Below are 27,669 nucleotides of genomic sequence, written 5' to 3' on the forward strand. Positions count from 1 at the left end.
TCCATGTTGCAAGGACAGAGGGATGAAAATAATAACAGCTCTCACATGTCGGGTCTTTTCTCTCATGGTTTACAACAACGATCTCCTATAATCTTCACAGCACACTTATAAATAGATCCCATGAGTAATTAAAAGGAAGAAACTGAGGAATCAGGAGGCTGAGGATCTCATTAAGGCAACTGGATAGAGCTGGGAGACATCCTTGCTGCGATTCACACCAAACCCACCCTCTCAATAACTGGGCTCAGTAGATGTTTGTTGATTACATGAAAGCAGCGGGAGCTTGTTGGGATGAAGAATGAGAGCTTGGCCTACAGCAGCAGTTCTACCCTTTTTTTTAGAAAATTAGAATTTTTATTTATTTATTTATTTATTGGTGGTTGCAAAAATAATTATTAAGTCAAATACACATAGATCACGAATACATTCATGCATATGTTGGGTACGATGTGCTGATTTTTTTTTTATGCAGTTTCTCATGTTGTGGTGACCCCCAACCATAAAACTATGAAGTATTAAAGGGTCGTGGCATTAGGAAGGTTGAGAACCACTGGCCTACAGGATGAGGTTAAGGAGGGATACAGGGACAGCACCACTGGAGGAATGCTGGAGCACTGGACGGAAGGCTCTCAAAACCTCTCGGGAAACTGCCCTGGGAGAGCAACCACAGTCCCCAGCAGCTCTTCTTTACAAATACATGTAAATATGATACACTCAAACACAGCATCTGAGAACACAAGGCTGATTGTGCCTGTGGTGCGAGTCTAGATTTGGAGAAGAGCGAAGAGAGAGGCCTCTCAGGGAACGACTCCTCTGCCTCCCCACTTCACAGAACAGGGGATCGCAAACGCCAGGGTCCTCTCGGCCCTTTTTATTTTTGACCTTCTAGACTAACTCTGATTCCTCGCCTCTCCCTGGAAACAGAACAAGAGAGCACAAGAGCAAGCAAGCTTTCTGCGAGACACCCTTGATCATTGCTTGTCCCTTCCCCTCCTCCAAACAGGAAACGTATTTATTCAGCCAAACCATGCTTGGATACCTAGGAGAGCCAGGTCCTCCAACAAGGCAGAGCCCACCTGTTCACTGCCTCTCCACATCCACGATCCTGCTGAACTCAACAAGCCTGATCTCTCTCCTCTTTGCCCTTCCGTTCCTAGCCCTGGGGCACCTGGTTTCCAAGGTCAAACCCCAGTTGGATGTTCCCATGGAGTCTTTCTTGATTTCAGCCCTGTGTCTGATTCCTTTAGCATTTAGATTTTCCTGTGATGGTGGCTCTAGACAATGATGGCATTCCTTTCAGGAAGTCTTAGAGAATGTCACCAGGTGCATTAGATACATTTGCTCATTTAATTTTGTTTAATCTGCACATCAGCCCATTGAGGTGAGAATAAATGGTCATTCCTGCTAGGTGAGTAAGGAAATTGAACCTCATGGAAGTTAAGTAACTTGACCAGTAGCTACAGGATAGTTGGGTGAATTAAATAAAATTACCTGGAGGAAATTTCTTTAAGAGCTGGGTGACTTTGTTTCACTGTTGTAGCACAAGGTCCTCCTGCAGAGGGGCCACATGGGTTACAGAACCCAAGGCCGTCCCTCAGTAAATTGCAGCTACCCAGTTCCCTGGTGCCAGAAGTTTGCAGTAAAAGGTTCCATGAAAGGTCCAGCAGGAAGGAGGCAGGATAAGCCTCCATGTTCAGTCCTTAGGAAGAACAGCTCTTCTGAACACTGACCAGAGCCTACAGGGCTGAGAAGGTCAGTAAGGAAGGGGGTTTACTCAGCACTAAGTGCTATCTGATCACCTGGTACAGTCACCGAAGAACCATTGTTAAGAACGGGTCTTGAAGGTTGCATTTTAAACATTCATCCCAGCTCACGTTCTGGAAACTATACTGTGAGAATGTCTGTTTTATATAGTTTTCATCTAATACTCAGGAAAGCCAGAAAAAAGTAGTTATGATTTTCCCCTATTTACAGCTGAGGAAAGTGATGATGGAGAGGTCAAGTGGCTTCAGTATGACCTCATTCCATCAATGGTGCTTCCGGAGGAGTTTTCTACACAGCACAGGCTTAATGGAAGGGACAGAGGGACAGAACCGTGCAGACCAGGGGGCATCCTGTTTGGACACGGAGCCTTCCTCATCTCAGCGGCTCTCTGTCCCTTGGCCCTAGGAACCCAGATGCTCAGTCTCAACCACAGCTGTAACTCCTGACCTCACTGTTGGCCACGCACAGAGTTAAGAACTAATTAGCCATATAATTATCAAAAAGCAAAAACTCCTGTGTGGACCGTGGGCATGTTGCTCTGTCTCTCAACGGCTCAGTGCCTTTCTCTGCAAAACAGGGGGAACAGTGTCTTCTTCGCACAGTTGCTTGGAAAACCAAACAGCATCATGAATGTAAAGTTTCTAGCCTGGTGCCTAACACTAGTAGCATCAGGAGAAGTGTGAGCTGCTTCCACTACACAGTTCATTTCGGCTCAGAGGGCAGCTCTTCAAGAACATCTCTGACCACCACGCCCAGTCTCCACGTACATCTTGATGCAACCACAGCTTCCTGTGTACTATTTCTGTCCCATTTATCAGCATCTATTTTCCACACTGTATGCAGAATAGATGTTTGCAATGTCTGTCTTCTTTGAACTGTGAGCTTCGTGAGGACAAGAACAGATTTATTTATGTTGTAACCTTGCTGGCAAACTCAGTAGATACAGAATGGCTTTATTTCTGAATAATGAACTGAATAATTAACTGACTGAATTATTAATAATGAATAATGTATAAGTAACTGAAAAGAGGAAAAAATGAAGTAAATAAAGGAGGCAATTAACAAAGGAGTAAATAAATGAGAGGCTAATAAAGGAATTTGAGAAAGCAGTGAGTTAGTAAAGGGGAGAAGGGGAATGAATGAATGATTAGATAAATGCATGAAAATCACAGTGCCATCACCTGAGCCCCCTGTTCTCATCCACGTGGGCTGGAGTCAACTGTCCATGCTAAATGGGTGTGTGAAAGAAATTCCTCTAAGTGCCTGTTAAAATTCTTGGCAATTCAAAGGTGACAATGCTTTAATTTCAGGGTAATGCTACAGCTTTATGACTAAGTAGTTTTATTTAATGGCCCAATTTAGCAGGAGATTATGCCTTTGTGCTAGCCCAGAGAGACTACTTTAAGCTAAGGCCGTCCGCACACACACTGGTCCCGAGCTTTGCCTAAGAGAGCAGCATTCTGGAGGCTCTCAGTGGCCACCAGACTTTAGTTGACAGGCTAATGCATTAAACAGAGGAAGAGACACACTTAAGAAAAACTTCCCTCCTCTTAACTGCTAATGACTGTTCTTCAGCCTAAACTAGTCCTCGGAAAAACACTTCATTTATAAAAAACAAATTGTCCGTCTGAAATATAAGCAACAATGCAAGTATTATTCCAACTGATTAAACTGCAAGTGAGCAGTTTAATCAGTTAATCACTGACACAGCTCACGTGTCACCCATGAGTGTGTCTCAACCAGAAAACGATGCTTTTGCTATCAAGGGACTGGGCATGTGAGCAATGCTGAGGGATGAGCTGAGCCTGTTGTGCATATAGCAGAAGAAAAGAAGGATCTAAATTCCCTCTGACACCTGTTCTGTGACAGTCACACCCCAACACTGTTTTCATGTTAACTCTTTCAATTGGCTACAGGCCAACCATAAAAAGCTGTCACCATCACCTGTCAGATGTAGAAAGAGAAACCAAAGTACAAAGACATCAAAGAAAAATAATTATATTTGACGATACTGTAATTCAGAGGATGGAATGTGTTCGAGCACTCTTCTAAGAGTTATATGTGACACATAGAAATTTCTATGTTCTCACAACCATGTGTAGCCAGAAAAGCAGCCTCCAAGAAGTGGAGCTGAAGTAGCCCGGCTGACTTGGTCTGCTCAGCCCACATTCTTCCCCCTCGTCCCTTCCAAGTATATCTAGTTAAGGTTTCACCATGTGAGGATGTTTATCTGAAAATGCTTTGGGGGAGGTAGTAACACTTCCATAATAAATGTTGCTATATTGTCAGAATACAGTTTACATTTATGTCGTTTAAATATTATTATGTTGTTAGAGTAAAGGCTACTTTTATGTTGTTTTCTTTAATGATTCCTGTAGATAACCATTTTCTAGGTTTGTTTCCTTGTATCCCATTATGAAAACTATTAAAATTGTAACTGAGGCAGAACAAATTTGAGACTCTACTCTCCCCCTTTCTCCAGAATCGCTGACAATAGAGCTTGTTGAAGCTAATCCCTCTCTCTGCATTTGGCTGACAGTGACAGGTGGCTGGGACCCTCTTCATCTGGTAACTCACACCCTTCAGAAATTGTAAGCTGTGGATAAAGAGCTTGAAGTTGACTCAGGCAGAGGAGGAATGGATGCAGAGGCACCGGATACGTCTTTTTAGAAGATGACTTTGTCTACCAAGTGAATTAAGAATTAGAGTGGGGAAGGCTGAAGACTTGGATAATTTTTACTACTAGGACAAGAGATTATTAACTCAATAAACTTCCGTGACCTTATCTTTATCAACTGCATCTTCTCAGCAGCTTGGCTCAGCAGTACCTGGTCAGAGCAGATAACCAAAGCATATCAATCCAAAGCAATAGAGGCAAGGTAACCCCCAGGCCTTAGGACCCTTTGTTGAGAAGCACTGCATACAAAGAAGCAGCTTTAGCACTCAGTGGCTAATTGGGATCCTATTCCTACAACTGACTACTCTCATTAATGCATTTGTAAAATGAGAATTGTTCCATCAACTTTGCAGTGATGCATGTCGCACCAGCTTGGTCCCCACCAGATATTTAATACAATTTTTATGCAGTCTGTAATCGAGTGATAACTTTTTGGTAACAGTATGCCTGTGGATGGCTACCCAATGTAAGATTAATGACTAACTTGAGCCCGGCTTCATCTGGTACAAGCCTTTATTAGGGCAATGGAAGTTAATACTTCCGTGAGTGTGTGTGTGTGCAAGTGGACTGTTTTGAAATAGGAATCAGTGGGGTGACAGTGATCACAGACTTGTATGATAGACACACACAACATAACTAACTTCTATGTACTTTGTTGTACATTGCAGCTGCCACAAATTAACAATATACTAAGGAGGCTGGGGAGAAATAAGAGCTGTAAGAATGAGTGGCCCCGTCCCGAGCTGGACCCAGTGCAGTCCAGAAATAAACTCAGTTTGGCTCAAACTTTGGGAAGCACGGCTGATATTAGCCTAACTACATGGATACATTTCTTTCTTTCTGTCAATAGCTGGGATGATAATCTATTACCTGCAATCACACTGCACAATTACGTGCAGGAATATTGGAGAGACCTCAATTGCAGCTTTCTGCCTCCTCCATTATGCATGCTTTGATGAGTTTTAATGAAAACAGAGGCTGCTGCCAAAGGAGCGAGAAACAGAAAATCATAATAGCCAGGGTGACAATATACGGAGACTTGTAAGGTAGTTTGCAAATGGATTATGAGCTGTTTGAGAATGGAAAACAAGTTTTGCTTTAGAGATTTGACTCAATATTCTTTGCAAATTCCTCCTAATGCCTGGTGATTGCCTCACAGGTCCACATGCATGAAATTGGCACCATATCCATCAATATAGGAAAAAATGTGTTTTGTTAGTGGTTCTAGACAAACAATTTTGCATATCAATGCAGAGGAAAAACAGCTGGGAGATGTCTTTTCACGTGTTAACAAGGTGTCCTGTTAACATTAAAAAGGTTATGCCATAAACTGAGTAGAAGGAGCTGAAATGTCAAGTTTCAAGGAAAATCTCACCCTTCTATTTTATGAACTCTGGGAGCTTCCCATAAGAAAAGCTCCCCCAGGCTCCTAGAGCCCCTGAATTCTCACAGCACCTGGAGGAGTAAAGATTTTATTGCTGGCAAAGGGAGATGGCTGTCTTTTATGGGTGGAACAACTATGCAGATATCACCCACACTACAGCCACTTTGCCAGTGAGGAGCAAAATTAATCATTGCACCATGACATCACATTGCCCTCTTCCATGACCTACTACTTTTTGAGGCTAGAATTTTGCATATGTATTCTAATTCTCACATTAAGCTCGAAAACCTACTGTTTTTGATCATTTCCATTTTACTGATAAGAAAAGTAAGATCCAGAAATGCTAAATGACCAGTCCAAGGCCACACAGCTGGCATGTGCCAATACTAGAAGGGAAACTCCAGGGTGACTCCCAAATTCATTTCCCTACTCTGAGTCCTTCCTGTGTTTGAGAAAAGGAGAAATTGGGAAGGGCTGGGCATCAACGAAAGAGCACCAAGGCTGGGGGAGCAGGTAGAATATTTATTCTTGGATTTCCAGAAGATGCTGCAAAGAGTAGAAATGACCCAAGACCAGTTAAGATTAAACGCTGAGGCTGTTTCCACAGTTCTGAACTGGTATTGATTAATAGGTCAGGGTGTGGGTCGGAAATAAAATATGGGAAGTGGAAGGGAAAAGAAAGAGTAAAGATAGAAATCAGTCTTCAATTTAGCAGTGATTTCTCTGAGTTCAATTTACACTGGACTCGTTAGAGCATGTGTGAAAGCACATCCAAGAATTTATCACACCCTGTCCCTTCTTTCCCCACCAGGAGCTCACAGCTGTGTTGGGGCACAAGAGTAAACACTAGTGGTTATACCGTAGCATGGTCAGGGTCAAGGTAGGAAACTACCGAGGAAAGAGGGGAACACAGAGCAGGGACACGGACCCAGCTGAGTCTCCCGAGACACAGGACCCACTGATGAACTAAATTTCAGATGCTCTGAGTGTGTGTGTGTGCACGCGAGTGCGCACATGTGTCTATGACGAGTTTGGACAGACAGGCTCTCAAACGCGTCCCAGAAAAAGTGCTGCAGACCTTCAAAGTACTCCCCCTGGGAAGCCACACAGCCGTGCAAGTGCCTAGTCCGCTTCTCAAAGCAATTTTGGAATTCTTTTTCTGGAATGGCCATCACAGCTGTCATCATCAAGATCTGACAATTAAGTTTGCAAACTACTTCCTAGAAAAAGTGCTCTGAAGGGTAGACTAGGCCCTGGCATCTGTGCACAGCTTCTCAAGGGGAGTGCTTTGAAGGTGACACAGTGATATTCAGCAATGAGGTAGGTAGTACTTTTTCTGGGTTGAATTCACAAACTTAGTTGTCCAACCTCATATATGTACACATATATTTTTATGTATATATGTATTACATATGTATTACAATATGGATACAGAGGGTGCCAAAAATATATACACATTTTAAGAAAGGAAAAAACCTGTATTAAAATTGTGAAACTCAATATATACCAATAACATTTGTTATTTTGTAGTTCTTGTAATTGCAAAAGTCAAACATGACTTGAGTATTCTAATTTTAAAACATTTTTTTCCTTTCTTAAAATGTGTGTACGTTTTTGGTACCCTTTGTATATATGTATGTATATCTTTATTACCATATTTATATGTAAGAGGGAGAGAGATTTTAAGGTATTGGATTATAGAAGCTAAGTATGTCCAAAATCTTCAAGGTAGGCTGTAGTCTTGAGACTGAGGAAACAGATGCAGTTTGAAACCAGAAACACCTGCTGTCAGAATGCCTTCATGTTCAGGAAGGGCAGCCTTTATTCTATTAAGGGCTTTCACCGATTGGCTGAGTTCCATCCACATTATAGAGGGTCTATTCAGTTTTCACTCATTTAAAAATTAATCTTAATCAAAAAACACTTTCACAGAAAGCATCAATGTTCAACAAAGTGTCTGGCTACCATGTCCTGGCCAAGTAGATGCATAAAAGTAACCATCATCCAAAGGAAAGAATAACAAACCACGGAGAAGCCACTTTCTCCTGTCTTGTCAACCCAGGATTCCTATGTGGGAACCTTGAGTGTTCTCTGATTTCAACCTGTGCCCCCATTCTTTCTCCATTCCCATCTTTCCTTCACTTTCTGATGGCTTCTCCCCATCCTCCAAGCTCACCTTATGTGTGTTTTCATCTAGCAACCCACTTCATAGGCCCCTCGAGATTCCTGGTGTCTCCAATGCATCCCTCCCTACTGGCCCAGTTGGCCTGCTGCAGCCAAGGGTGGTAGCAGAGCCCTCTATCTCTGGAATGGCCTGCATCCAGTCCATTCAACAGACAGCAGCATGGATCACAGACCTTCTGACAAAACATCACCTTCAGTATGTCACAGTTTCTCCCACTTGCGTCTACTTGTGTCTCAGCTATTTACAAGAGGAGTGCCCATCTCACCTCCCGGGGTCCAGGCACTTGTCCACGTCTCTTGTTGCCTGTGTGTTACATAAAAGGAGGCCCTTTCTTGATCAGGTTGAAATTTATTGAACAAGCCTACGCTTAATGATTTGTATGGTAGGTGGATTTCACTTACAGCTCCTCCCCTCACCACCATCTTTGATAACTTCTTTGAGTGGGTTGGGTGGACACCATCCCATATGCCCTACCAGTCCTGCTTTTCACTCCTCTCCACACTTCTCTGGGCCCAGGAAGGCTGAACAAAAGAATCCTGTCACTAAGTGGTTTTGCCTTCTGATTCTAGCTGGGTTTTGTCAGTGAGAGCATGGGAAAGGGACTGGAACTGGAAGGATCAAGGAAAGGTGAGGTTGAGTGGCCGTTCCACTGAGTGGCAGCTCCCTTCACGGGAGGCCTCTGCTGTCCCAGGACACGGCCTTGACACAGAACCGTCCTTCCCACTCTGACAACATTCCTTCCCCTTCCCCTCTCCAGGCCTGGTAGTGGGGACAGCCCCTTTGTCACCCTCTCTGTGGCATGAGCTCTACCCTGCTACTTCCTTTTATGTGTTTGTCCCCTCTTAAATCTGCCCTTAAGTGCTTCCCTTCCTCCCAGGAAGGACTTCCCTGTCCTTGGGACAAGGTACTGGGGCTAAGGTCCCCATGTGCTGTCTGTTCAGCAGCAGCTGAATAATCCACATGCTCATGAGCCCTCTATGATAAAACCATTCCTCCTTCTCTGTTCTACTGGGGCTGAGACAGAGATTTCCTGGCTGGGAACTCCAGGTAAGATCCCGGATCTTCCACAGCTCCTGCTTATCAGTTGGACCTTTTCTTGTCCAATCAGTCACAGTTTTATGAGGTTTTCAGTGGTCTAACCTTGTGACTCAGCTTGGCGGGGTTGGTGGCCCCACATACGTGCAGGTTCTAGGAGCCCCTAGAACCCAGTTCCTGCCATTTATTCTCCCTTGCCCCCAGGAAGGCCTCCCTTCACCACTTCCATCCAGCTCCCCCTCCCCATGTAGGTCTTGACTTAGAGGCACCAGCTGCCTTCCAGTAGCTCCTCCACTCCACCCCGGGCCAGGTAAGGGGCTGCTGTGGGCTCCCAGCACACACTGTACATAGTCTGTCCTTGCCCTTCAATTACTGCTGTGTCCTCTCCATGATTAGTCTGTGAAGAACACTAAAATAATACTGTTATGGATTGAATTTTGTCCATAAAATGATATACAGAAGTCTTAACCCTCATTACCTATGAATGTCACCTATTTGAGAATGGGTTCTTTAAAGACGTAAACAAGTTAAGATGACATCATGTTTCATGAGGGTGGGTTCAATCCAACAGGAACTGTGTCCATCTAGAAAAGGAAACAAAACAAAACAAAACAGGCATGTGGAGGGAGAAAGCCATATGGCAAAGGCACATGGAGGCAGGGTATTGACCTCTGGGAGCCAGAGTTCAAAGCTCTGAGGCCCCAGACTAAGGAACACCAGGAACTGGGCAACCCACCCCCTCCCCCAAAAACTATAGCTTTCACAGCAAGTGTGGCCCTGTAGACACCTTGATTTTGGATTTCTAGCCTCTAGAACTGTGAGACAATACACTTCTGAGTTTTGTTTGTTTGTTTGTTTAAGCTGCCCAGAATCTGCCACAGTAATACCTTATTTTACTGTACTTTGATTTATTGTATTTTATAGAGACTGTATGTTTTAGAAATTGAAAGTTTGTGGCAACACCACAATGAGCAAATACAGAGATGTTATTTTTCCAACAGCATGTGCTCATCTGATGTCACTGTGCCACATCTTGGCAATTCTTACAGTATTTCTAACCTTTTCATTATTACTCTATCTGCTGCAGTGATCTGTGGTCAGCTGTCTTTGATAATAGTCCTGTGCGTTGCAATTGTTTAGAGGCACACAAACAGCATCCATCCAAGGTAGTGAACTTACGTGACCGCTACAAAACTGGCCACCCCCCACCTCACTCCCCCTCTTTGGGTCTCCCTCCTTCCTGAGACATGACAGGGAAATAACTGTGTAGTGGGCTCTGCATGTTCAAATTAAAAGCTAGAAATGATTAAGCTTAGCGAGAAGGGTAAGTCTCAAGCCAAGAGAGGCTGATACTCAAGGTATGAATCCAGAGAAAATGCTGTTGAAGGAAATTAAAAGTGCTACTCCAGTGAACACACAAATGTTAAGAAAGTCAAAGAGCCTGATTGCCTTTATGGAGAACATTTGAATAGTCTGGATGGATGATCACACCAGCCACAACATTCCCTTAAGCCCCAGCCTCATCCTGAGAGAGGCCCTCACTCTTCAGTTCTATGAGGGCTGAGAGAGATGAACAAGCTTGATGCCAGCAGAGGTCAGTTCAAGAGGCTTAAGGAAAGACACCTCCTCTGTAGCACAAAAGCGCAAGGTGAAGCAGCAAGTGCTGATGTGGAAGCTGCGGTGGTTATCCAGAAGATCTGGGTAAGTACATCAATACAAGTGCCTACACCAAACAACAGATTTCTCAATGTAGATAAACGAGTCTTTGATTGGAAGAAGATGCCACCAGGACTTTCATAGCTGGAGAAAAGTCAGTGCCTATCTTCAACATCTGAAAAATCAGGTGGGCTCTTATTAGGAGCTAATAATGAAACCGGTGACTTTAAGTTGAAGCCAATTGTCATTTAGAATACTGAAAATCTTGAGATCCTTAAGAATTATGCTAAATCTACTCTGCCCGTGCTCTATAAATGGAACAACAAAGCCTGGATGACAGCGCATCTGTTTACAACAAGGTATACTGAATGCTCCAAGCCCACTATTGAGACTTAGTGCTCATAAAAAATGATTCCTTTCAGCTTATTACTGCACATCGACAATGCCCCTGGTCACCCAGGAGCTCTGGTGGAGATGTACAGGAGGTGAATGCTGCTTCCCTGCCTGCTAACACACACCCATTCTGCAGCCCATGGAACAAGAAGTAATTGTGACTTTCTAGTCTTATTCTTTATGCAATACATTTCATAAGGGTAGAGGTTCCATAGAAAGTGATTCCTCTAATGGATCTAAGCAAAATAAATGGAAGTATTTCTGGAGAAGTTTCACTGTTCTGAATGCTATAAGAACATTCACGATTCATTGGAGGAGGTCAAAACATCAACATTAACAGGAATTTGAAACAAGTTGATTCAAGTTCTCATACAGGTGATCATTAAGTATTTTATCTTCCTCATCAATCACTTCACTCAACTCTCCATCCAAAAACTGTGCTGCCCTCTCCCCTCTCTCATCCTCTAGTTCTCTGGTGAAGCAACTCAAACCAGAGCTCCGGGTCTGACACGCCATCAATGGTTGACAGAGCTGTAGATTCAATCTACTTTATCAATAAGCATAATTACCGCTTTAGACTTCAGTGGAGGAGGTTAACCTTGGATGTGGTAGAAAGAGCAGAGGAGGGCGGTGCCTGTGGCTCAGTGAGTAGGGTGCCGGTCCCATATGCCGGAGGTGGCGGGTTCAAACCCAGCCCCGGCCAAAAAAAAAAACCACAAAAAAAAAAAAAAAAAAAAGAAAGAGCAGAGGAACTAGAGTTAGAAGTGGAGCCTGAAGATGGGGCTGGATTGCTGGCATCTCAGGATGAACCTTGAACAGATGCTTCCAGGATAAGCAAATTTCTTGGGATAGAATCTACTCCTTGTAAAAATGACAACAAAGGATTTAGAATGTTACCTAAGTTTAGTTGATGCAGCAGTGGGCAGGGTGTGACAAGATTGACTCTACTTTTGAAAAAGTTCTACTGTGGGTAAAGTGCCATCATGCTACGGAGAAATCTTTCATGGAAGGGAGAGTCAGTCATGCAGCAAACTTCACTGTTGTTTTATTTGGAGAACTTGCCTCAGCCACCCCAGCCTTCAGCAACCACCACCTTGATCAGTCTGCAGCATCAGCCTCAAGGCAAGACCCTCATCCACAGAAAGATTATGACTCATAGGAATGTCCACATTTTTAGCAATGAAGTATTTTAAATTAATGTATGTACCTCATTTTTTTCAGACATAATGCTGTTGCACACATAATAGACTATAGCATAGGGTAAATATAATTTTTATTTACACTAAAAACACCCAAAAATATTTATTGACTTTCTTTGTTGAGACACCACGATGGTGTGGAACCAGACCTGAGGTATCTCCAAGGTGTGCCTGTGTCACAGCCCCTCAGGAAACCAACATAAACACACCTGCACAATTGTAGCATCTTGCACATGCCTACAATGTGCAAATTTATATTGACTAAAATGATATTGGGCTGGCCTGAATTATAAATATTTTAGAAAAATGTTAAAAGTAGTGCAAATGTGTGTTCCTGTGGGAACAAAGTCTGATCTTCTCCATCAATCACTTCCTTCAATCCTCCATCCAAAAATTGTGCCTCCTCCCTCTCCCATCCATGAGTCCTCTGGGTCAGAATGTAGTTCTGGATCTGGCACACTATCAACACTTTGCAGATTCTATCCACTTTATCAATAAGTTTAATTGCCTCCTTTAAGTTACTATAAGATATCAGTCCATATTCCCCAGGCAGGGGCGATGCTGCTTTGTATCAAATAGCAAAGCTGTTGTGTAAGCATTTGGTGATAGCCCCTCTAAAGACTGCTGGGTGTGCAGGTGACAAGCATAGACATAGATCTTCAGGGACAGGTTAGGAATCGCCTTGCCTACGGTCTGGAGAGCTAACTTGCCTCCGCATGCATTGTTAGAGGAGCAGCCAGGATGCAAATTTCCACTATTCTACAATGAAAGCCCACCCATTTTCAGCCTCATGATGTCTATTTGCAAGTATGCATAGAGTTCTTGGGAGAAACGTCCCACTTTCTGTGGAATCTCAATTGATTGCTCAGAAAACTTTCTCAGAGGAAGAGCTATGAAAGCCCAAGATCCTAACTTTAGGGAGAAGGGACTGGCTGTAGGCACTCAGCATACCAGCACGAACTTCAGAAAGAAGAGTGAGGGCTCCTGCCACCCAGAAAGAAGAGTCAGGTCTCCTGTCACCCAGAAAGAAGAGTCAGGTCTCCTGCCACCCAGAAAGAAGAGTCAGGTCTCCTGCCACCCAGAAAGAAGAGTCAGGTCTCCTGCCACCCAACTTTTGTGAGATCACCCCAGTGATGCAAGTGGTAAGTACAGAGAGAATAGCAACTTACGAGATTTTGGGAGCCAGAGGTAGAGACAGAACAAGTTTTCTACTTCTATTTCTTCTCTCCCTTCCTCACTCTGTTCCCTGGGTCACTGCATCACCCTCTTCAGGCTATGAGTCATTCCTATATAAGAACATTGAATATTGTACATTTTTGAATAGAAGGATGCACACCTGATCATTACATTTATGTATCAGGAAAGTGTTTTCCAATTAAATATGAGAATCATGTAATTCAGCCTACACAGAGCTTTGCTTTTATTTCTAGGGTGTTTTAGAAAACAAATAGAAATAAAACCCTATGCATCTTCTGACTGCATGTGACCACAGAAATCATAGTCATAAGATGTTCACGTATATTAAGCCAATTAGCTCAGAACACAAATCAGACGCTCTCCTTTCTTCAGAATCAAATCAGCAAAACAGTAACTTTAAGTACCAGCAGACATTCACCTTTAGCCACTCTTACGTAAACTATCAAACATAAACCTTCAGAGAAGCCTGTTGCAAGATGAAGCAGTGTTACATAAATGAGACCAGTGAATGAAGAAGGCTATGCCCTTGTACTAACATCATTTACAAGAGTTTAAAATTTCTAAGCTCGGGCAGCGCCTCTGGCTCAGTGAGCAGGGCACCGGCCCCATATGCCAAGGGTGGTGGGTTCAAGCCCAGCCCCGGCCAAACTGCAACAAAAAAATAGCCGGGCGTTGTGGTGGGCGCCTGTAGGCCCAGCTGCTCGGGAGGCTGAGGCAAGAGAATCGCGTAAGCCTAAGAGTTAGAGGTTGCTGTGAGCCGTGTGATGCCATGGCACTCTACCCGAGGGCGGTCAGTGAGACTCTGTCTCTACAAAAAAAAAAAATTAAAAAAAAAAATAATAAATAAAATTTCTAAGCTCTACATAACGTATATATTTTAATCACAATATATATTTTAATAGGGAAACATCTACACTTATATATTAAAATTATATATCTTTCATAGAAAAAAAGAAAAAAAAAACATGTATAATCTTAGAAAGTCCCAAAGGAATTCTAACAGTATAACAATGCCTAGATTGTGGGTTATAGGTGGCTTTAACATACCCTTCATATTTTTTTTTATTTTTCTCTCAAATTTACTACAATGAATATTGATTACTTTTATAACTTTTTTTTTCAGACAGTGTCTTACTATGTTGCCCTCTGTCAAATGCTGTGTCATCACAGCTCACAGCAACCTCAAACTCTTGGGCTTAAGCAATTCTCTTGCTGGGACTCCCAGGTAGCTGGGACTACAGGCGCCCACAACAAGGCCTGGCTATTTTTTTGTTGTAGTTGTTATTGTTGTTTAGCAGGCCCAGGCTGGATTTGAACCTGCCATCCCTGGTGTGTGTGGCAGGCGCCCTAGCCATTGAGCTATGGGAACCGAGCCAACTTTTATAACATGTTTTAAACTACTGTTTAAAGTAAACCATACAAAGAATGCAATTACTGTTTCAGTGATAAGAATCATTACTGAACCAGAAAGTTTTGCTTGCTTCCAGACCCTTGACTGTTAGTCACAGAATTTATTACCTTGAGCAAGTCGTGAAATGCTCATAGTCTCTTCCCTTCTATGTTCATTGGAGATTAAAACAAAAACAAAGAAAAAATGCCTGCCTATGATTTTTGTTGTGAGGATTAAAAGAGATAGCATTTGTCAGCTCCCGGTCCCATTCCCAGAGATGGCTGGAGCTCAGTACCTGATGCCACCACTCCTGATACTGTGAGTCACACCTGGCCACCTGCAGTGGGCATTTATCTCTCTTGCCTTATTCTGCAACCAAATTACATCCTTATTTGTTTGTTTGTTGGTTTGTTTGTTTTGGTAAAGAGTAAACCAGGAAAATTTTGCATCAGAATCACTTGGAAAGCTCAGTAAGAATTTACTGAATTAGAATTTCTGGGCCTGGGAAGTCTGCATTTATAGCAAGAATCCATATGTGAATTATGATGTGTTAAAAAAAAAAAAAAAACATGATCCATAGAGAGGCCCAGTTCCTGAGTAGGTTGCAGAACACTCTAGGTTACTACAATCATGAAAGGTAAACAGGAACACGCTTTCTTCTGATGCTAATAGGGCTGTGGAAGAGCAGCTAGCTCACACACAAACATTGTGAGGCGGCGAAGCAATAAAATGACCTACGATTCCAGGCAACTAGCATTTTCTGCAGAGAAAGTGCAGCCCTTTGTATTCAGAGGGGCAAATTACTGAAAGTCCTTCTTCAACATTTCTTGCCATGGTTTGCTTGCATTTCTGCTGTGTTATGACACAGTAGTGTTCCCAACCTTACTGTCTCCTGAATGACAGCCCCTATATCTTACTTCTCTCCATATCGTCCGTGTCTAGAACAGTGTCTGGCTACAGAAAGAGCTCCATAAATGTAGTCACCTTGCTGCAGAGGAGCCTGGGACCTGCAGGCTCAGTGAGCCTTAGGAGGGCCCTGCTTTCTAGCTCCGTTACATGATGCAGCTGGCATCCCTGAAGACCAACGCTTGAAACAAACAAAAAATGCGTATGTGCCAATCAGTGATGCAGACAGTGGCCCAAGTGCTGGCATTGCTGGATTTTTAGATAACTATTACATCAGGGTTTGGCTTTGTGGAATTATATTGCCGAGTAAATTAGTGATCACAATGCCGCCTCTAAACCCGTGTAATAATTGCCTCTTACTGTGTCCGTCTGTTCTTGAGAAAGAAGTTCCAAGCTATCAAGAGATTTCCAGGGAAAACAGAAGCAGCTCAGTCTTCGGTTAAGCATCTGGAGGATAACCAGTCTGGCTAGCTGCTCCAATACACATGATGGGATTTTATCCTCATAGCTCTAGCGGGTAGGCACTATTATCCCCATTTCACTGCCAAACAATTGAAACTCAGAGAGAACAGAAGATTCACCCAGGTCACAGAGTCCTCAGGGTCAAACACCAATCAACCTTCCCTACTTTTGGAGTCAGGGCTTCCCACTAATTATGCATTTTGTTTTTTTTTGTTTATTTTCCTTTTTTTTTTTTTTTTTCTGTTCTTGAGTTTTATCGGAGATGTCCTTAGCAAACCCAACAGGAAAAGCATGAACATTAATTCTTGCTTCACTGAAACATCACGATTAGGACCATTCACAAGCTTTCTTTGCTCTATCTCTCATGAAGCTGTGACCTCCTGTTATTCACCAAAATACCCTTTCCCTCCATAGGTTGGTCCTTTAAATCTGTGTTTATACAGGTTTCTGCTGCTGGCATGTTTCCTTTTGTTTTGTAGCATCAGGTGGTCGGTTTACGCACACATGGAGATTCTGCAGCCTTACCAGTGATGTTGCAGTACACTTGGAGGGGTCCCAGGGGCCCGCTGCCATCCGAGTCGATGTGGAAGAAGCCAGCTGTGTTCCCCTGGTGCCTGTACACCTCGCAGGACTGCTCGTAGATGGCTGAAAAGACATAAAGGCAGCAGAGAACAACGTTGCTTGGATTTGCATATCCCTCTGCTGGGGACAGTAACTCCTACTTATCTTTACTCTTTGTGTGTGGGTATGTATGTATATTATTTTTTCCCCTTCTTCTATGGCTCTGACTTTTTCCTCAGAGCTTTAACAAACCAGCACATCCATGTCCTTGACAAACTCACATCATCCATTCATCTGAACTCATTCATTCTTCTAAAATTAGCTCCGAGGTTATATCCTTTTAAAAGCCTGTAACGTGCCCCTCCCCTGTGCTCCCACTGTATGGGGAGCCAGGATCAGCCACCTCCTCTTCAGACCCTCTCATCGGGTTGCAGGATCTATAAGCAGAGCTATGCTACGTATTTGACGATGACTCCTGACAGCTAGCAGAGTGCCACACTCACAAGAGCTGGAGAAATGTTTGACTTGTAAATTAAACAAATAATGCCTATGTACAATTAGGACTTTTTATTGGGAACATGAAGGGACATTGCCTTATATCTAGATAAAAAGGGCTCAGCATGATAACTAATATATAGGAAAGTGCAAAGTCAGGTTTGAGTTAACAAGTATTTGCTGGGTTCTTAATACATGACAATAGATGTGGCTGCTGTCAGGGGACAGAATTCCCCCTGAAAGCTCACAGCCTGGCTGGCAGCCACAGAGATTTTTGTGGTTTTTCACATAGGGGCAGGCTCAGGTGCCTGGAGACAGGGGCTTTCCCCAATCTGCAGGTTTGAGAAATATAAATTTTATTTATCTATTTTATTTATTCCAGCAGGAATAAATCTATTGGAGTATAAAGGAGACAGTGTATACTGTCTATACTAGCTCAGAGCAGGAGGCACACAGCCCATTGTGTCACCCTGCCATGCCTGAAACACCTGAGCAGCTCCCAACTGCTTTCAAGATATAGTGCAAATCCCTCACCTTGCCCAGCTCCTGCCCCTGTGACTAATGCCCCATCCCAGAACCATGGAGCTGCAGTTTGTCATAATCAAGTGTGAGGGGTGCCTCAAATAATTCATTACCAGGGGAGGTGTAAAGCCTGAGAGGGTTTGACTTTTTATAAATTAGAGTGAATTCAAGGTTGTGTTCAGGGGTAGCCTTACATCTCTGCGTGCTTTCTGCAGCAGGAGGTCCCTGGAATGGGATATGCGCCCCATTATTTCGAGCATAATGTGCAACTTATTTATGTTTGCCTGAACCCGATAACACATGCAGGTGCGTGTCACACTCGTGGACGTCAAGCCTTTGTGGGGGGCCCCTCCCCAATTACGCTCACGCTCCCAAGATGACAATCATGTGGAAGAAGGTTCTGTCATCCCAGCAGCACCTGGGTAGTTACGAATAAGAACCTTGGAATCAAAACAGGTGATTTTGCTTGTCTGGGCTACCACTTACTCCCTACGGGAACCAGCCTATGGTGGTTTGCCTTCACCGCGGACACTCGCTGGTGCTGCTGCTCTGCTCATACCCCCATACCCTTTCTCTGAGAGGGCCGGACTTGCCAACCGCCTCTAACAAATGCAACATGACAAGAGTGATGGATGTCATTTCCAAGATTAGAGTATAAAGGACCATGGTGGTTTCCATCTTGAGTGATCCTGAGCACTTGCCGTGGTAGAAGCCAACTGCCAGGTCACCAGGATGGAGTAAGCTTGCAAGTTTCGGCAGCACACACGTGAGTGAGCTCTGAGGCCGTGAGTGAGCCCTGAGGCCGTGAGTGAGCCCTGAGGCCGTGAGTGACTGCTGAGGCCATGAATGAGCAGAGGCAGGTGCCCACAGTCAAACATGTGATGACTGCAGCTCCCACCAACATCTTCCCTGTGGCTGCCTCAGAGAACAAACCAGACACCCAGCTAAGTGGCTCACAGACTGAGAACAACTAGGAGATGATGACAAGTGCTGTTTCGTGTGCTGCATGTTCTAATGATTCATTACAATCGACAGCCATTAAACCAGCACAGAATTAACTTCCTTATAGATCTATACAGCTCCTACCTCATACTTCTGTGCTAAGAATTCAAGCATATGATCCCCGGGTGGCACATGGGAAGTGCTTGACAAATATGAACTGTCCTCAGCATCAGCATCATCATTATTATCCCCTCGTTTTATGTCATGTTTCCTCTTATTGTTTCATGTTTTTTGTTCACTTGATCCCCCCCACCCTGATTTCCTTATAAACCACACAGGCTTATTCTGAAAAACCAACATCTGTTAACTCACTTCTGTGCAGACATGATGACTTTTCATTCTTATTCTTTTGGTATTGACTATTATTAATAATACATCTCTAAATAGCATACCTATAATGTTCCTTATTGATTTTTTTTCACTTTCGTGCGTTACCTAGCCACTTACCCATATGGAAGAAGAAAACTTAGCTCTTTTTCTCCCTCCATCCCCCAAATATAATCAACTTTTCATCTCCTCCTCTTTCCATTATAATTGTATTGTATTTTAATGAGATAAATAGTTACTATTTATGGTGATATGGCAATCTAAACACTAGTCACAAATTGACCACACATTATAATGTGATTAATTTTCCTTTTCTGAACAAATTTAGTTTTTCTTAAAATTAATAATTGCCTTATTCCCTCATTAGCCCAGTTTTATATAGATATATTACTAATTTAACTCCAAATCTACTAGGGTTGTCTAAAATGTCTCCCAAATTATGCAGGTAAGAACTAATATAAATGAATAGTTAACAGAGAAGGAGAGAAAAAAATGGACAGAGGGGACAGAGATGAAAGTTATGCCTTTCTAGATGATCAACTTCAAAACCACAAAACTATTATAAAGAATTAAAAAGTACAAATTAAATGGAATAGAAAAGCAATTTTTGAACATTTAAAGGAAATGAAAACAAATGAATTTATCTAGGAATTCTTCCAGGTAATACTGAAGTCCAATATTCTCTTCTTCATTCTTTTGTTACGGAAACATTCAAATACCTTCAAAGGGCACAGAGGGTAATAAATGAACCTGATATCATCACAATCAACTTCAACAATTACCAGTATATTTTGCTAATCTTCTGTTATCTATATTCTCCGTGAATCAGTTATGTATTGCTATATAAAAACAATCACACACACATACAAATAAATAAAAACAAACACACAAAAAAGAAAAAAAAATACTCCAAATTTGACTGAGTTAAAACAACAACCATACCATTGCTCTACAGGTCAACTTCTTTTGCAGCCAAGGCCAGCTGCTGGGCCAGTGGGGCAGGCTAATGACCAGCAGCAGTGCTTAGGTCCTGTCTATACAGCCTCTCACTCTCCAGCAGGGGAGTTTACATGGTAAAGGACCCCAGAGCAACCACGGAGTAAGTGCTTATCAGGCCTAACTTTGTTGATGCCCTATTGACCAAAGCAAGTCACAGAACCAACCGAAACCCTTGGAAAGGATCTCAATCGTAAATGAAATAAAGCTATAGGATAGAATTGGACTGTGTCACTGTCTGAGTTTATGGAGCAGGGTCACACTGCAGTGTACTGTGAACATAAAAGAAATATTTATTTTTCTAAGCCACTGAAAGTGCGAGGCGATTTACTACCTGAGCTAACCTACTATTGCTCATATTCTTACTTGTTCCTTAAATGTTGCCTCAGTTGCTGAGGGATCTCAGAGAGCAAAGCCTGGTAAAACAGCATTCCTATTTATGATATTGGAAATGAGCTCATACAATAGGAGTACTTTGCCCAAAGACAGACCAGCCGGTGAGTAGTTACTATAACTCTCTCATTCCTTCCTGATTTATTAGTGGGAATACTTTACAAAACAGAACATCCCTCATCAATTAATTGATTTCCCTAAACTGTAAGATTAGATGGGAAAAGCAAGATAAATGTTCAATGCTTTTCCTGCATCATTTTAAAAAGATGTATTTCCATAATGTCTCTGAAAGTGACCAATCAGAATATTTTTAATATTACAGTAAACTCATAGATTTAAACATATTTGATGTTGAAACAGTAGTTTGAGGCTCATGCCTATCATCTTAGTCCTCTGGCAGAGTGAGGCAGGAGGGTCCCTTGATTTCAGGAGTTTGAAACTAACTTGAGCAAGAGCAAGATCCTGTCTCTACGAAAAGTAGAAAAAGTAGCCAGGCATCTTGATAGGCACCTATAGTCCCAGCTATTCAAGAGACTAAGGCAGGAGGATCACCTGAGTGCAGAAGTTTGAGATTGCTATGAGACAGGCTGATGCCACCACATTCTAGCCTGAGGAAACAGACTGAGACTCTGTCTAAATAAATAATAAATAAACAAAAGAGTAGTTTGACTAATAGGGTATGGTAGAATATGTACTATCAATAAGACGAAAGTCCTAAATTAAATAATATTCTTTTTAATCACTATTACTATTGAATTACAAAACTATTATTTATACCAAGGAAAATACTAATAAATAACATTATTTTCGACAGAATCTAAAATTTTCATTGTAAAAGATTAAATATGAAGTGCAAAAACTATATAAAATTCTATAATCTTAAAGTTGGTAATATCAGTGCAAACTCATTATTTAATGCTTTTCTTTTAAATGACATATTTTCATGTTTAAACTACTGAGAGTGATAAAAACAACCTACTACATAAGTAGCTTGTTATAGTATAGATAAATTTAAACACAATTTACCACTTAAAAAGAACAGAGGTTTTACTGAGTCCTTTTTTTTTTCTTCTTCTTTTCTTTTCTTTCTTTTTTTTTTTTTTTTTTTTTGGAGCAGAGAGAGTACAGAATGAGATCAGCTTGTTTTGTCTAAAAAGAAAAATCTTATCAAAGATTGCAATCATGTCAAAATGGCACAAGAAGCTGATATAATGGGATAATTTTGGCATGATAAAAATTAATCACTGCAAGTATCAAACATGTACAATTTACGAGTTTCTGTCTATTTATCCATCTCATCTACCTAAGTCTATTGGTTCACCTCTAAGGTTCACCACTAAGGTTGCTAGTGAATAAAGTCATGCTATGAAAATTGGAAAGAATAGAGATCATATTCTGCCTTTTGAGAGGAACTGTATTTGAGAGTAACCTAACAGCCCATGAAAAAAACAAATCTGTAAAGAATAAACAAGCCAGAAAGTGGAAAAGGAATAATGGCATTTGAAAAGCGTCCTTTAGTAATCCCCCAGTGTAATCAAGGGTTAGACAATGGTGGTCAAGGACTGCTAAACCAAGTGTGAAATATTGATGGGGCACAACACAGTCAATGTCCCTCAAAGTGATTCTCAGGGTGCCTCTAATGTGATACAATAAGTAATACATCGCACTGCCTAAATCCTATTCTTGCTCCCAAATTGAAGCTTGATCTAGGCAAGCCCTAAGATTTAAACACTAACTTACGGGAAGAGATAAAGAAGCATGCTCAGCTATAACATAAAGATATGGTTAGTTAAATCCAGAATGCAAGAAGGTTAGACCCATTTTCAAAAAACAAATGACAAGAATTGGGCAGGGGGGTGGGAGACATAGCAATAAACACTGTATATAGACCTAGTTTGGAACTTGATTTAAACATGGGAAGGGAAGGGAAGGGGAGGTGAGGGGAGGAGGCTCGGGGGGGAGGAGGGGAGGGCTGGGGAGGGGGAAAGGAAGGAGGAAAGAAAGAAAAAGAGAGAGAGAGAGAGAGAGAGAAGGGAGAGGGTGAAAGGAACAGGGAAGGGAGGGAGGGAGGCAGGGAAGAAAGGGAGATGTTAAAACCAGAAAAATTAAAGATTAGATTTTCAAATGACATTAAGAAAATATTTTTAGGTTTGGTTGGGTTTGATAATTGGACTGTGGTAATGTTTTTAAAAATGTAAAGTTGTTTTGTGTTAGACAATCATTCAATATAAATAGTTTTAATGAAATGATATGTCCACATTTTTTTTTTTTTCTAAAATGATCCATAAAAAAATAAGGGGCGAGAGTAATAATGAAAGTGGCTGAACATTGGTAACTGTTGAAGTTGGATAAAAGGTACTGGAGCAACAAGTATGTGATTTTATCTTTTATGGACATTTGGAAATGTCTCCAATAATTTTTTTTTTGATATTAAGGTCTTTCAGATATTCTATGAATTTTAGAATTCTTATTTTAAAATAAGAAGTATCTTTTGGTCACAGGTGTCTCCTTGGAACTTTGGAATGTCTTCTTATCCTCATACGAGACACTCCTCTTAAACTGCCTTTTTTCACTCAGCATAATTCACTTGGAATCCATTTAAATTCTTTAAAACATAGTTTATTTTTATTTAATTGTTAATAGTATTTCATGTTATGAACATACCACAATTGGTTTAATGATTGACCCACGAAATAATATTTGGACAGTTTGACATTTTAGCTATTTCATTTGTTTCATTTTAAACTTCTAGGACATTGCTTCCCTTTGACCATTATTTTCTTTACTAGGGGGCGATTTTTGATTTATAGATGCAATGTTTATTTAAAATCGCTGAGAATTTTAGTTACATGTATTTCCCTTGATACTTTCTTCTTTCCATATGGGCTGTTCCCTTTAAGTCGTGTGTGTTTGGTTGATTGATTTGTTTTGGCCTCTGTCTTTTACTCACATATTTTACTCACATATTCTTTCACTCACATATGTCAGGGAATCTTTTGCAATGCTCTCATATGTGATGGTGATCCCTGAAATACTTACTGATATCTTTGAGCAAATGTCTGTGGTTTACCTTCCAAGACCTTTATTTTTTTTATTTATTTTTTTTTATTAAATCATAGCTGTGTACATTAATGTGATCATGGGGCACCATATACTGGTTTTATAGACCGTTTGACACACTTTCATCACACTGGTTGACATAACCTTCCTGGTTATTGTGTTAAGACATTTATATTCTACATTTACTAAGTTTCACATGTACCCTTGTAAGATGCACCGCAGCTGTAATCCCACCAATCACCCTCTCTCCACCCATCCTCCCCCCTCCCTCCCCTCCCTTTCCCCCTTCCCCATATTCTTAGGTTATAACTAGGTTATAGCTTTCATATGAAAGCCATACATTAGTTTCATAGTAGGGCTGAGTACATTGGATACTTTTTCTTCCATTCTTGTGATACTTTACTAAGAAGAATATGTTCCAGCTCCATCCATGTCCAAGACCTTTAATGTAGGCTTTTCTGGCTTGACCATTTTATGAGAAATTCCCATGTTAGATTCTTTAGGTCTTTTCTCTTGGTCTTAATAGAGTCTGTGATTTAGGTGATGTACACTTAACTACTGAATAGGAGAAGGCTAGGAAGCCTTAGCATTTTGTATATAAATGCTTTCAATTTCAACAGAGTTCAGCTTCCTTCAACGATATATGTTTTCTCCCAATTTCAAGAATGGAAAGAGAAGCCTCTGGAAGACAACGCTCCTGGCTTCTCTCTGGGTGGTGAAGGTGCAACACCAAGGGTCCATAATAGAGGAGAGGGTTGATAATCTGTCTACTTCTTACACAAACTGAGATTACTCTTTATGCTTCCTAATTTAATTTTACCGTTGCCTTCACTTGCAGAGTAAATAACTAAAATATCCAATGTCTATGCCTTTGGTGAATTTTTTTTTATTATTATTAAATCATAGCTGTGTACATTAATGTGATCATGGGGCACCATACCCTGGTTTTATAGACCGTTTCTTTGGTGAATTTGTAATATAATATGTCTGTTTCTTGGATTTTACTCTATCTGAATTAAAGTTCAGCTTTTTAAGTCTGGTAATCCGTCACAATTCATCTACTCCCTTTCTGGCTTTTGACATTTTCTTGTCCCTTTTTCCTTTGTTTCTTTCTTTTTTTTTTTTTTTGGTTAGTGTTTTTCCAGTGTATTTTTGTAAAATTGGGGAATGTGCATGTGTGTCCTGATGTTTGCCTTCCTTTCGTCATTATCAGTTTATGCTATGATGATGGATTTGAGTCCTGTCACTTTAAACCAAACTGGACCCACATTCCCCGGAAATCCTTTCCCTGTTTAGTTATCACATCCCACGAGGGACATTTTACATGAGTTTTGGAGGGTGCAAGAGATGTAGCGCACACATTTATCTCGTGCTTGTGAAGCCAGTGCAGGCCATGAAAGGCTATGGAAGATCACACACATCCCTGGCCATCTACTGACACATGTGGGTAAGGGTGGGTGGCCACAGCGGTTGCCCCTCCCATGGGCCACTTCTCCTTCACCCTCCCCAGTTATGTTTTCAGGATCACCCCAACACTGGAGTTGGCAGCTTATTAGTGATAAGAGAGGTCAAGTGTTTCCTCTGGTCAGCTGCGGACTAAAAGCCATTTTATAAAAATTCATTCAGTAGGCTGGGCGTGGTACTCACATCAATAATCCCAGCACTCTGGGAGGCCAAGGCAGATGGATATCCTGAGTTCAGGAGTTGGAGGAACCAATCTGAACAAGAGTAAGACCCCCTATCTCTACTAAAAATAGAAAAACGAGCTGGGTGTCATGGTGGCCTGTAATCCCAGTTACTGGGGAGGCTGAGGCAAAGGGATAGCTTGAACCAAGGAGTTTGAAGTTGCTGTGAGCTGCGACCCAGGGCACAAAGTGAGACTCTGTAAAAAACTATTCATCACGTGCAGTTCAGAAGGAAGAACAGGTAAACACACAGGCTCAATTCACTCAATTCTAGGAAGTACAGCCGTGATCTTTGGTTTATTAAATTGTCCCTTCTCCGCTGCTTGCCTAACACATTACGGAACAAATACTGAATATGCATTTGTTGAAAACCTGCCAATTTTTCAGTAACTCTAGACTAGGCACTGAGGAAACTCAACATAAAGACGTGGTTCTAGATTTTAAGCAATTCAGCGTCTTACACTTACCAAAATTAACCCACTCTAGACTCAAAATTTAGACCAGTTCCTATAAGAAAAGTAGAAAAAATATTCAAAGGGCACCACCAGGGAGGGGGGAACAGTGAGATTCAATGGTTTCTCAAGAGAATCCTTTAAAGAACAGATAATCTCAAGGATGCTTATACTTGCCCAAAATGCAGAAAAAGAAAGACTTCTTCCCCGTGTGTTAAAGTCAATATTAATATAAAGCTGATCCCCCACCCTGACAAACATCACATCAAAAAAGAAAATTATAGAATCACTTACGGGTATTAACAATGAAACTTTAAATAAAACATCAGCAAACAGAACCCAATGATGTGCTTTAAAAGAACATAAGGCCAAATGAGTGCTTAACTCAAAAATACAAAAGTGGTGTGACATTAGGAAATTCATTAGTGTGTGTATACGTGTGTGTATATTTATGTGCGTGTGTATATATATATGTCGGTGTGTAGTTATAAATTATATGCAATATATATCATGCAAGTATAAATAATTATTGATAAAGACAACCCAAATCAGTAGAAACAAAGTCTTTAACATGTGTAATTGAGATAATTGGAAAACCACAAAGGAAAAGATGATATTGGATCCACTCCTTATACTACAGGCTGAGATCAAATTCCAATTAAATCAGACATTTGCATCTTAAAAAATAAAATACATACACGTACTCTAGAAAAACAAGACAGGATTTATGTGTAAGCTGAAAGCAGTAAAAACGTTTCTAACAAAGATTCAAAATCCAGAATCAATAAAAGAAGATATAAATAAGCTTGCTTCTTTTAAAAATGAATGAAAAGTAGAAGAAAAAATAGACAAAATTTGGGGGGATGGCAAAAAAATATAAACAAAATAAAAAGACAAATAAAAAATTACAATTTATATCACAAGATACAAATATTTCTAATTTTTTATGAATTAAAAATAAAGGCTAAAATGGTGACAATCTGTAAAAATATATGCGGATCATATGAACAGACATTCATATAAAAATAAGTGCAAATAAATCTAAAACAAATGAGAAGATATCCAACCTTGCTCATATTAAAATGAAGATTCTGTGAGATTAACAATTCCATAGAAATGTCTAGATTGCAAAGGATGGGAGAGGGCAGCAGGCCCGGTGCCCTGTGTATGAGGCAGGAATCCTGAGCATCAGAGGACACATCATTTGCTCAAGGCTTCTTAGTTAATGTGACCCAGTATTGAAAAAAAAAGAGATCTGGGCAGCGCCTGTGGCTCGAAGGAGTAGGGCGCTGGCCCCATATGCTGGAGGAGAAAGGTTCAAACCTAGCCCCAGCCAAAAACTGCAAAAAAAGAGACATCTTACCTAATCCAGTGTTCCTTAAGGATAGATTTTGTGAAAAACAATAGAATACGTTAATGGGTGAATTATATTAGGTAAGTGTTTCAGAATTTTTCATGTTTTTCTTACAATGATGAAATGTTGTATAATCCTCTGAATCTAAATATTCACTCTTTCCTAAATGAGCCATTTGTCTAACTAACATAAACCTGATATTTTTACTAATGAAACATTCTTCTTTTCCCTGGAGAAAATTAAAGTTTCTCACTCATTATAAAAAAAGTATTCATGAAATCTACATTGAGAAACTATTTTTCAAAATGGCAACGATACAAAATATTGGCAACATATTCCATTGCAAAGTCTGTTGAGGAAAAGAAAAACTACTTCCTCTCTATATTAGCTATGTGTGTGTGTCTGTGTGTGTGTGTACACATACGTGTGCAAACAGACAGAAGAGACGTGACTGAGAGGGATGCAGAATCATACAAGGGCCGGGGATGGAATTTAGTAATATCTAGCAAAATTACACAAAACCCGGGCTGTCCAGAAAGTATTCAGTCATGTAATAGGAAGAATAGAGACACAC

The 27,669-nt window shown here is 41.1% G+C and overlaps 1 protein-coding gene across 1 annotated transcript in view; it reads right to left on the minus strand.

Moving 5' to 3' along the window:
* Nucleotides 1–27,669, minus strand: part of CNTNAP5 (contactin associated protein family member 5) — an 869,192-nt gene that overhangs the window by 288,390 nt on the left and 553,133 nt on the right. Inside the window, exon 12 of the mRNA XM_053598220.1 lies at nt 16,774–16,893. Coding sequence (XP_053454195.1) covers nt 16,774–16,893 — 120 coding nt within the window. The remainder of the gene's footprint in view (nt 1–16,773; nt 16,894–27,669) is intronic.

Source organism: Nycticebus coucang, chromosome 7 (genome assembly GCF_027406575.1).
Source record: "Nycticebus coucang isolate mNycCou1 chromosome 7, mNycCou1.pri, whole genome shotgun sequence".
Lineage (NCBI taxonomy): Eukaryota > Metazoa > Chordata > Mammalia > Primates > Lorisidae > Nycticebus > Nycticebus coucang.